The 12,385-nt window shown below is 44.1% G+C and overlaps 1 protein-coding gene across 2 annotated transcripts in view; it reads right to left on the bottom strand.

Moving 5' to 3' along the window:
• The window catches only part of SCG3 (secretogranin III), a 272,632-nt gene that overhangs the window by 257,203 nt on the left and 3,044 nt on the right, over positions 1–12,385 (bottom strand). The window contains exons 3-5 of one of the 2 annotated variants that reach the window (XM_078684829.1): positions 12,150–12,189; positions 11,856–12,053; positions 2,416–2,558 (exon numbers count right to left, since the gene is read on the bottom strand). In XM_078684829.1, coding sequence (XP_078540955.1) covers positions 2,416–2,558; positions 11,856–12,053; positions 12,150–12,189 — 381 coding nt within the window. The remainder of the gene's footprint in view (positions 1–2,415; positions 2,559–11,855; positions 12,054–12,149; positions 12,190–12,385) is intronic. The other variant, XM_078684830.1, reaches the window with a different exon arrangement.

The raw sequence follows: 12,385 nt of genomic DNA, 5'->3' as shown, positions 1-12,385 counted from the left end.
CAAACTGAATAGAAGACTTGGCTTATTGACCTATTGTTGTTGATAGGACTCTCCTGGTCTCTGCTCGATGACGATAGACATTTGGGGCCTTATTTATGAAAGCCTTGCGCCACCGGTGCGTCACTTTTTCCCATGTTAAAAGTGACGCACCGGTGGCGCAAGGCCTTCATAAATAAGGCCCTTGGTTTGGAAGTCTTCGTTTCACGTGTGCATTTCCTTCCAGGCTGGTGCCTTACGGCTGGGACCTGAAGAACAGACACTATTGCGTAGAGCTTGCACAACAGAATTGAAATGATCAGGACATTAGAAACTCTACTTTGTGTTATGGTAGCTCACCTGGCCCCTTCAGACTCTAATAGGTTGTAGAGACCTAGAGGTCCTAACATTCTATGGTGGCCCTCAAGGCGGCAGATCTCCACGGACCCTGTTTTTAAGAGCTGTGTGGGGCACAGGAGGCTCAAAGCACGAAAACAATGCAAAGGAAAGTCAACCTTCTTTGAAAAAAGATGGCAGAGAACAACAGTCCTTTGTCTGCTGGTGGAGATCTTCAGTAAAACATTCTGCCTTCTTGTGAGAGAATGGTTGAACAATAAGAGGGCTCGTATTCCTGTGTTCGTGCCTTGAGGCCAATGCATTTTATTGTCAAGATGGTTTCTGCTGTTTAATTCATGGCTCATTTACATCTAACAGTATTGCAGTACGCATGAGGTAAGACAAACACTACCAAAACTATGCAACACAATACAATACTTGAGGCTGAGTGCACATACCACTCTGTGGACCACAGTGGATGTTTCAGTCTTGCTGAGGCCTCGCTGCATATATGGCATTTTATTGAGGCCAGGCCCATTATAAAACAAACAGATGGATAAACATTTGGAGGCAAATTATTTAAAATAAAAAATAAAACAATACATAGAGCAAGACATAAAATGGCTCAAAAATCAAACAGGACTGAAATATGGAAAAGGTGAGAAAGGGCATAAGGTAATACTCAGGAGTGAAATATCAACACGTAGAGGTAAAAAAAAACAAAAAACTAATGGACCATAATGAAAAAGAGGCACCAAAGAATGAAATATAATAAACGATGAATGAAAGAGAATTGTCAAGCACTAAAGCAGAGAGATTACACAAATGAACAAGAAGTAAAAAGGCATAAAAAGGAATCAAAGAATTACATTAAGGAAAAAAACATACAAGCCAATGGAAAATAAAGCAGTTAAAAAATATAACATTGGGGACAATATATGAAAACGGGTCAATGGATGAAACAGAGTGGCCAAAAACGTACCCAAGGGACACATTTTTTTTTTTTATCGCCGGGTTTAATTAGGAATGGAATGAATGCCATTATGGATGTAGGCGAATAAGCACAAATCCACGGCAGCCATGTTTGAATGCATTTTCTTAAAGCATAAGAATAGTCATTCGCTGAAGTTCATGTGCTCACATCTGCAGTGGCCATTTTATACTTTTTCTTTTTAGGCTATTTTAAATTTGCAATTCTAATACGGGAGACGACCATCTCGGAATTATAAATGAACAATTAAAGTGTGCGCATGTTGTCACACAACAGGGGGAAGAGAATGGTCCAGTATGAGAGTGACCAAGCATCAGTGTGACGCTGCTGGACCCTCACTGCAATAAAATATAAAAAGTTATTAAAAAATAAAGTGAGTTTATAGAAGAGAGTAGTCTCCACTCATCAGCATTGGAAGGGTACGAGTCAACCAATTAGAAACATGGTAAAGCAGAATGCTTCCTGGGCGGGACAAATACCAGAAGAGGTAGGAACGTCATTACATGTGGAGCAGGGAACTGAGATAAACAAGAAAGCAATCCTTGAGCCATGTGCCATGAGCAAGGGGCACAACCAAAGCACACTCTATGTATAGTGTACTGAAGATAAGAGGTCTTTGACAACAGACAGCTAAAGCTGTTTGTAGGTTGAGGTCTAAAAACAGAGTGTACCAAAAAAAATAAAAGTGGTTTAAGATGTGAAAAGGGATACAAAAAAATAGAGCAAAAAACACTTGAGAAAAAATCATTTTAGAAAAAACGGAAGAATCTTGGGAAAAAATAGAAAACAAAAAACACACAGTGTCGAAGAACAGATGAACCAGAAAGAAGAGCAAATATAATTACACTTATTGGTAACACGAGCACATCCACTGTTCGAGCATTTGAGCATCTGGTTAAAGCTTGCATGATGTCCTTTCCTCTGACAGTAGACGATAATTGCCCGGGTACACCAGGCTAAAGTAGGGGCCATCACTTTGTGTGCTTAGACAAACATTTGCTCACACAGTCAGGAAGCAAGGGTTCTGCTGCTTAAAAGCTTCCATCAATAGTCTGCAGTGATTAACATTGATACGAGTCAGCAAACAGAACTCCTCTGTTCAAACAACATACCAGGCCGAGGTTGAGAAGCTTGGAGACGATCTTGTCAAACACTCCTCGGTCATTCTCCTCGTATATCCGCATGGCAATTTTCTGCACTATGTCTTCGGCAGTTAAGGGAGTCCCGTCTAACTGGTGAAGACCATCAGGGTCATCTAAAAGAAAAACAAAGATTTGCTGATCGCTTCCAGGCTCCTTCACATCCAATCTCCACAAACACCCAGTCACTCTGTGGGCTTTCATCTCTCCCACACTGCATGCACTGCTTAGGATCAAAGAGGCGCAAGTGATTCCTGGTTCCAGAACTCATAAGCAGGAAGGGGCCACAGCACTAATACTTGGACACCATTTCAACATGTTTTCGCAAACTTCTCACGGTAGGTTCATATATTGCGCACACTGGGTAATGGCAGGTTGGGTCTGTTTAGACTGGGATTAGTTTGGTGCTAGATATGTGAAGATCGCTCACTGGACATGCAACCCTGAACTGAAAAACACGAAGGATGTGAGTGCACAAGTTCTCTGTGGGATGATGAAGAAAATAGACTCGTGCAGATATTGAAGCTATACATTCATAAGATGTAGCATTGCTCAAAGAGCTGGTGCCTAACTTCTTATAGCTGCCCCCCATTGTCCTATGGACAGGTGCACTAGCAACTTCTGTCTGCTGCATAACCAAATAGAGTCCCTTGAATTCAGTCTCAGGGGTGACACCTCCAAGCGGACCAGGCACAGAGCTCCAGAAATATACTGATGCCAGGACAGGGCTGTCTACGGCTATAGGTGAGACCTAAACAGACCAAGACGAGAGATGTCAGTGTGAACGATGGAGTTGGAGCCATGGACTATAGGCTGCTCTCCAGTGGAGCTCAGGGGTATTTGGATAGGGCATGGCCATTCAATGTTTGGAATTCACCATTTCAAACTTCTGGCAGAACATTACATGGAAAGCTTTTAAATCAATAGAAAGAGAAAACAACTCTGGTCTTGAGGCGTTTAAGCAGATACTTATCAGCTATGGAAAAGAGAATGAGGAACATTATTATCCAATATGGTCATTTTTAGAGGTATGCGTTTTATGGTCTTTAGCCCCTGGTGGATTCAGATTCACAGAGTTACTACAAAGTTGCTTTCTAGCTTCTTGGAATAGTACTAGGAAAGTTAAGTAAACAACCCAGAGTACTTTTGCGACTCAGCTGGAAGACGGGCCCCAGTATTAGTACTGCGATTAGTGCAGTAGCAGACATCAAAATGGTAGAGAAAGCAGTCACAAAACATGTTGGGCTCTTCCACCAGCCGCATATGATGGGTATTTAGTTGGGCACCAAAGCACATGAATCTTTTTGAGACTGCTCATCATTGATAACCGGGTCTGGCTTCAAGACACAAACAAGTTACAAGGTTTTCACAATCCAAAGAACAGTCTGCTTCTCTTTTCAGATATGGGGCTCCAAGAAATCCTTGATAAGTGGTACAGATAAGAAAAAAGATCCAGTGGGCACTGGTTCTTCTCCAAAAGCAAGACTCATTGGTGCACTGAGTACATCTGGTCAACTTCCTAGGCTTACCTGGTATGGTCTACAGTTTTTACTGAGAGCTATAGGCTGCGAACAGAGAGTCTGAGGCCCTCAGGCGGGCAAGTGTACATCAGATGACACAGAAGTTGCATCTATGATCAGGAAGAGTTATAGTTGCAGCCGGATAAACTTTGTGTTGCCCTATCTGAGGGAGGGGATAGGGCCAAATCTAAGGCATGAGTATTTCCTCTCAGATAAAGCGACTCGTGGGCAAAGAGGGCACACTAGTTTCTTGGCATGATAAACATTCCACAGTAGGACAATTAACTGCATCAAAACAGGCTTCTCTTCTTTCTGACTTGGGTGCAATTGTTCCAAGGCTAGAGATACTTGTGTTACCCACAATCGTATTGCAGGCTTCCAAGTTCTATTAGTGCTGGCACTGGATAATCTCACAACATCCCTTCCACAAATGGTCACCCTATCATACTACATCTTATATCCTCTTAAGGGAGTGAACATTCTTTAAGATACTACAACAAAGAACCTGGATGACAATGTGACTAGATCATCAGACTTACTCATTGTCACCACTCTACTCAACACCTATTGCATCACCGCAACATTTATTGATGCCTGGAAGCACGCAGAAGTCAGACTACTCCCCGCTGACCCCAGCAAACTCAAAATCTACAAGTCAATCTCCATGCTCTCATTTCCAGCGAAGGTACAGGAAAAGATCAGTAACAATCAACTCATGACACACCTGGAGCAGAACCAGCCTCTCATCGCCTCCCAGTACGGCTTCCACAGCAATCACAGCACCAAAGCGGCCCTGATCCCAGCCACAAACAACATCCAAACCCGCCTCGACCGAGGAGAAACAGTTGCTTTTATCCTCCTCGAACTCTCTGCATCCTCCGGCACAATATCCCACCACACACTGACCGAAAGACTACACAACATCGGCATCCAAGGGGGCGCGCTCGGATGGATCACCTCCTTCCTCACTGGAAGTACCCAGAGGATCCACTACCCCACCTTTCATCTCTGAACCCAAGGAGATCACCTGCAGTGTCCCCAAGGGCTCATCTCTCAGCCCAACACTCTTCAACGCATATATGACCCTGCTGGCCAACATCGTCAGATCCCATGGTCTCAACATAATGTTCCTATGCAGACAACACCCAACTCATCCTCTCACTCACCGACAACCCCAACACCAGAACCAATTTCCCCAGATGCATGACAAATTCATGACAAACGTCACTGACTGGATGAAGAACAACTGCCTGCAGCTGAGCGCGGACAAGACGGAAGTACTGATCTTTGGCAACAGGAGCAACACATGGAATGGATGTATGACGGTACAACGCGTACCGTCACAACGCGTGCTGTTACAACGCGTCCCTTACAACGCAAGTCGTTACTACGACTTGCGCTGGGGGCGCGGATGTCGATTAGTATAATTTACTATTCTAACACCAGTCCCCGTGGACACTAGGGAAGGTGTTGGAATAGTAAATTTACTATTTTTAATCTTCTAGCGCCCTCCAGCGCAAGTCGTGGTAACGACTTGCGTTGTTACGGACGCGTCGTAACAGCACAGCGGGGAAACATCCGTGTTGTAACGGATGTTTCCCCATGGAATGACTCCTGGAGGCCATCAGACCTAGGACCCGCACCCACTGCCTCCAACCACACCAGAAACCGCAGAATCATCATTGACAACAAGCTCACCATGAAATCACAGATCAACCTTGTCTCCTCTGCCTTCTTCTTCACTATGTGCATTCTATGTAAATTCTTCAAGTAGTTATCCCTACACACAAGACGCACCATGACACAAGCCCTCACCACAAGTCAACTGGACTACGGCAATGCCCTCTACGTAGGAATTGCTGCACATCTTCTATAGAGATTTCAGACCATACAGAATGCTGCAGCCAGACTCATCCTCCGCCTTCCCCAATGAACCCACATCACACGCCTCCTCAGGAAACTTCACTGGCTCCCCGTACAGAAGAGATGCCAATTCTAGCTGCTGACCCACGCACACAAGGCTCTTTACAACCGAGGACCCACCTACATTAACCACCGCCTGAACTTCCACCAACCATGGTGAAGACTACGCTCCGCCTCTCATACTCCACGTATCTACCAAAGCAGAAGTGGAAGACGCTCTTTCTCCCACATCCCAGCAATGACCAGGAACAGCCTCCCCATGCACCTCCAAACCATCACCTCACTTCCGGAATTCTAAATGGCCTTCAAAACCTGGCTGTTCAAATAAGCCTCCAGGGCCTGCAAGCGATTAGATACCCTATTGGGTGATTAGCCATGCTTTATAAATCTTGATTGATTGGAGAGATTCTGCACTACCTATACCAGGCTCTTCTTGAAATTGCTATTTTTATCACATACCAAAGTAAGCTGAGGCAAATTGTGGCATAAATCAAGGTAATGTTCCAGAACGTCATCCTCAAACCAAAACAAAAGTAGGAGACAGCCAACTAACTGCCTGGGTTTCACATAATCATGTGGTTCTCCCTGACCCTCATTCTGACATCCCAGAAGAACCACCCAAACCACATGAAATTCTCTAGTTCACCTGTAGAGTAGATTTGGGTGCATTTTATAGCCCAATTTTGCTCTACAGGTAGATTGAGAAAAGGGGCAACATTCAGCTGTTTTGTTACTGTTGCAAAGTCATCCTGTACCCCGGGCACCCCCCAACTTTTTGCTGACTGGAACTGGTGGTAACTGACTCTGACTGACCCTGGGCTCTGTTTAACCAGGCCCAGGGCCAGTGCCAAGCTAAAAGGAACACATTCAAATACAGTTAAGACATCCAACATACACTAGGGTACACTATGGTATGGTGGGGTACTCCTGTAATTGGCATGACCTACCCCATAAGCCCCTAGTATGTAATAGGGCAGGGGATTGAAACTATCTAGAAGTCTCCAGTATCCTGGGGCATGGCAGTTTAGAGGCCAGCAGATTCTCTGCACCAGCATGTGTGCAGTGCTGAAGCCTGAGGTCAGTTTAAAAGCAGCACTGGTTTCCAGGACAGCTTTTAAACCTTAAATTGTGCCCAAACTCAACTTTGGAGGTAGGGGCCCTTAGAAATGAAAAGTCTACCATGTTTTTGCATATTAGGGACCCCCAGGGTCACCCCAAGGTATCCCAGGGGTGAGGGGTCAGTTATCTATAAGGTATGCCCTTATAAAATGAGTTTTTATATGCCTGGGTAAAGTGATATTTTACATTTCACTCCCCACATTGTGTTAAAGAGCTGCTGAAATTCGACTTTGATGCTAGAAGAATTGGGTAAGGATAATCTGCATGATTTCTGCAGATTCAGAACCCCTGAAGTCTCCCCTAGTTGCACAGGGGGTGGGGGTCCTGTAGAAATTAGGGAAATACTTATAAAATATGGTTTTATAAACCCTGGTGCTAGAAAAGTGGCCCCAGTCATTTTCCCCATTGCAAACCCCATGGCCCATAGGTTAACATGGTAGGAAGTTATTGATTAATAAATATTGATAGGGGAGGACTAGCCGGACCATTCAAAGACTTCCCAGAATGGTAGTAGTAAATCCAACAATATTATATTGTTGAATTTCTCCTAAAGTGTACACACAAGAAGTTATGAGACTTTCTTTTTTGTAAGCCCAAATTCAGCCTTTCAGTGGTCTGCCCTGATTGGTCAGAGTTACGTGGATTTGCCAGGCTTTTTGGAGGGCAGTGTGCTGGTCTTTCGGAATGCCAGGCCAGGAGGTGGCGTCGTAAACTATGCTCTTCAAAGGCAGAGGGGAGGCCTGGGTTTCAGCTCCACTCTGACAATCTTGACCCAGAGTCAGGGCTAGGCTTAAGGAAGGTATGTGCAGATGACAGGGGGAGAGTCCATGGAAATAAGCCAACCCAGGGGGTGTGTTTATTCAGCTCTTACCTCCTTGCTGGAAAATCAGCCATTATGGATTTGGAAGAATGATGCACTCTGGGACAAACTAATGCCACACTCTTCAGGAAGTGATCATAACTATGAGGAGTTGCCCTGATCTCATTGGTCAGCAGTGACCTGGTGCTTGAACCAGAGAATTTTGAATAAGTATCTGAGAGGGGCAGAGCCCTCCAGATCTGCTACTTGAAACTGTATGAAGCAAGAAGTGCCCTGCTGAGAAGTTTTGTTGTGCAAAGATTTCTAAGGCCTGACCTCTGAAGACTGCACCAAGTGAAACTCCAACCCTGTGGATTACCTTGCTGCCAAAGGACTCAAGAGTTGAACTCTCTGCAAGCCACAGGTTAACAGAGCTCACCTGAACAGCCCCATAAAGAATTCAAAGCCTGGAGTTCCAGTGGCTTTGTAAGGGTTTTGTTCAAGTGGATTGCGGAATTGAAGTTTCACACTTTCAAGGACCCTCTTGGAGATTCCAGAACCTTGGATTGTGTGTTGGATGCTTTGGGACCCGCAAGCAGAACTCCAGGAAGGTGTTCTAACTGGACCCCGCTTGCTGAAGAAGGCGGCCCACCACAGTGGTGAGAAAATTCTTCAGAACAATTTATAAAGGTGTGTCCCTGACAAAGAAAACTAAATGGGGCACTGTTGGTTTGTAAGCACTAGAAATTGACTAATCTTTAAAAAGTCATATCTCTGGTTCCATACAGTCGATTTTTTTTTGTTTTGGTATCATTTAAAAGATAAAAATACTACCTATTTTTATACATTGGTGTGGGATTTTTATTTTGTGTTGTGTCTTAATTATTTACTGAAATTGTGTTTTTGAATACTTTACATACCTGTCTTTGAAGTTAAGCTTGTCTGCTCGTAGCCACGTTACCAAGGGTTGAGCATAGGAATAATTTTCTAAGACCTGTGCTGAGTACTATTATGTGTTGGTGGCCTTATTGCCAGTGGCAGACCTACATTTGCCCCTACCAATAACCCACTTTCCAACAGTTACTTTTAGAAAAATGTGTATTCTCTAATATTGTTTGTACTGTTTTCTTTCCATTACCCTTAAATCATCAATCATCAACGATGTTCTATGAACATAAAAAAATATACTGTTGATCATTGAAATATAACAATCCCAAATCACTTTACGGCACTTAGATGGCAATAGGATGAGATAAAACCACATGTGCAGTGTATACACAGATGTGTGAACCACCTCACCCATTTTGTGATTTACAAAATGCTTCTGCCCACCCTTAATCCCTTCCTTTGTCTGCACTTCTCCAAGAGCAATGGGGAAAGGAAAGTCTGCAACTGGGAGAATCTGTAAAACGTGTCAGGGGAGGCTACCATCCCCTCACAGATGTATAGTAGTCTTATTTCCTGTTTTAGATAAGTGCTTAACAATTAGCTTTGGAAGATGGCACCCTTTCTGAGGAGAGTAGGAAATAATTTGTGTGACAGCATTGAGTCCTACTCTTTTTAACATCTATATGGCCAAACTAACCTGAATAGCTCAAACATGGTTTCCGAACATTGTATAATTTGCAGCCAACACACAATTTATGTTGGCATTTCAATAACTCGATGACACTGTGATTTGTGATTTTCAATGCTATTTTTCTGCTGTTGCCGACTGTATGTCTATACCTTAATTCTGATGAATCAGAAATGCTGGTGTTTGGCACTCCTTCCAATGTTGATGCTACAAGACTTTGACCTTCCGAGCTGGGGCAAGCACCCACTCCTTCAACTGTTGCCAGGAATCTGGGGGTGTTATTGGATGGGGCTCTATCTTTCAAATCCCAGGTGCAAACCACTGCTGCCACCTGTTTTGCACTTTAAAAATCAATTAAAAAGTTACTAAAAAACCTTCTGCATGTCACTCGGAAGTGTATAGTACATGCATTAATCACTTCCAGATTAGACTATGCTAACGTAGTCTATCTGAGAGTGTCTCAAGATCAGCTCACTCAGCTGTAGCTCGGCTTGTTCTGAATATTCCAAAAAGGCACCCTATTGGGCAACGCCTGAAGCAACTTCGCTAGTTGCCTGTTAAATCTAGAATCAAGTTAAAAACACGTATAGTTGCGCACAGAGCTTTTAATCAGAACAGCCCAAGGTATATTCAAGACAGGCTCAAAAAATATTTTCCTTCTATTGCTCTGCGTTCAGCCAATCAAAATCCGCTGTGTGACCCTTAAGTGCGAAAAACTAGATCTGGTGGTGTTTTTTTATTTTTTATCTCCTAGTCTTTGCAATGATTTAGTATTATACCTTTGATCCGAGCGAAAGTCTGTTTAAGTCCCAGCTGAAGACTTTGCTATATCTCGAAGTGTAATTCTGGTTTTACTTTCATCATTTACATAGCACCAGGATGCTTCAAATAAAGCGGCAGTTGCGCTCCACATATTTTGTCATTCATTCACTCTTCATTTTTCACTCTTTGGTGTGGGGCTTGTGTCTTTGAAAGTAGAATTTCAAAGTGGGGGTTCACACTTTGAGATCAGAAATCCATGTCGGATCTTCCTATGGGAAAGACAAGAATGTAGCTATCCACAGCTCTGGGCTCTCTCTTGGATACCACACCTTCTCCCACTTGGGTGGACAAGCACTTCCTCTCTACCTCCCAGGCATGCCTCTGTTCCTTATTTCAGCTGAAATCTACATGTCCATCTCTATCAGGCACTTTTAGACAATAAGGTATGGTATTCACGAGGGATGGAGGGGTTCATGGTGTGATAAGGGTGGGTTTTCACTTCATGAGGTACATGGGGTAACTTTAGAGTTTTTGCCTACTGCTTGTCAATGTCAGTCCTTTTATATTTGCTGCCAGGCTCTATACCTAATGGGTCATTTCAATTCCCTAACAGAGGTGAGCTGACGTTCATCTTACACACTTTAATAAATATATGAACAGCTTTCACAAAGTGTACGGTACCAGAATCTAGTAACTGTAATATCATGTGACAGAAATTGTGTCCTAAACATCTTTTACAAAAATGTTGTCCCATTGGCATTACTTATAGAAAATCTACACTAAATTGGACACTAGTTTTGACATACAACCTCACAAAGAAATACTGCTGGCCTGGTTCAAACTGAAGATGGATTACCCAACTGTGCCTTCATAAAAGTGTCTGGATAGTGTGCCCACCCACCCTAAACTGACAGGCTCTCAGACACAGGGCCCATTCAGGTCTCATTTACAGACTTGTGGATGTCTGGACTGCTAGTCACGAAGGTGCAGTGTGCCACAGGCCTCTAACTCCCCATCATGGCAGCTCCGAGCTGTAAGTGTATTATCAGTGAAGATGATTTCCTAATTGCTTCTAAAGTTTCGTGCCTATAAAAACTCAAGATGGCTGGACTGCTGCTCTGCAGCTTTATTGCCAGGGGTGGCGTGGACTGGCTTCCACGGCTAATCTTGCTTTAAAAAAGTTGCGTCTTTCATGAAGGAGCAGCCAATCGCTAGTTATTAACGTTTTCACGAGATTGAGAGCACACGTTACTATGCCGGGAGTCAAAGGATGCTTGCTTATACATTTCATCATGCCTGAAAAGACTTATGGATTTTAGATACTAGTTGTTTCCTGTGTTTTGTTGTTAGCATTTGTCTAGGGCACGTCCATCATTTGTAAGGCCCTGCATCACTTTCACACTCTTGGCACCCTGTGGCAGGAGTCAGGGTGATCTGGAGTCACTGAGATTGGTTGGTGGCGGGGAGGTTTGTATGCACTTCCTAGTGTTCATGTACAGCAAAATTCGGTCTTGATTACTCACTACCATTATTATGCCTATAAACAGAATATCATGGTCTAAATCGTGGCCGAAAAATATTGTGTCCTTAATAAAGTTTACAAAAATATTGGCGCGTCAGAGTTATTAAAAGAAAAATCCACACTCAGGTCAGCCATACTCTGCACGCGCTCGCGCGAGAGGCCCGGCCGAGCCTGGATGCATGGAGCGCCCACCTTCGCTTTTGGTGGTGTCGTATTCTTCCAGCGCCTTGCGGCCCTTGGTGGAGTCCAGGTCTGGGTAGGTTCGCTGCTGCTCGTAGAGGGGGTCTCGGAAGAGTCCACTTCGCTTCACCTTCTTTTCGTTTTCTGCTACCGACATCAGCAGACTGAGGTCGTCGGCAAACGAGTCGTTCTGGAACTCCCCCTGGCTATCTGCAAGAATAGCGACACGGCCGAGCGGTTAACGCTTCTGCTGGTCAAAGCGCTATAACTACAGAGGATGACGTCACGCGCGTGCCAGTCACCTACCTGTGGCGCTCTTCTTACTGGCCGCGTCCGCCTCGGCAATCTGTAGCGTGGAAGGAAAAAACGCAGCTGGTCATTTTGTACCCAAGCATAAAGTAAAAAGAACCACTGGAGATATTTATGTTCTGAGAGGAAACACACAAATGACCTGCCAGAAACGAGTTCATTGAATATTGGCTGTGACACTGAACACGTCACTGTGCTTGGCACACATATCTCTTCCTACAGGCAGGCCACAG

The sequence above is a fragment of the Lissotriton helveticus genome, chromosome 3_2 (assembly GCF_964261635.1).
Source record: "Lissotriton helveticus chromosome 3_2, aLisHel1.1, whole genome shotgun sequence".
Taxonomy (NCBI): domain Eukaryota; kingdom Metazoa; phylum Chordata; class Amphibia; order Caudata; family Salamandridae; genus Lissotriton; species Lissotriton helveticus.
The sequence above is the reverse complement of the archived record's forward strand: the minus strand, read 5'-3'. Positions and strand labels throughout refer to the sequence as shown.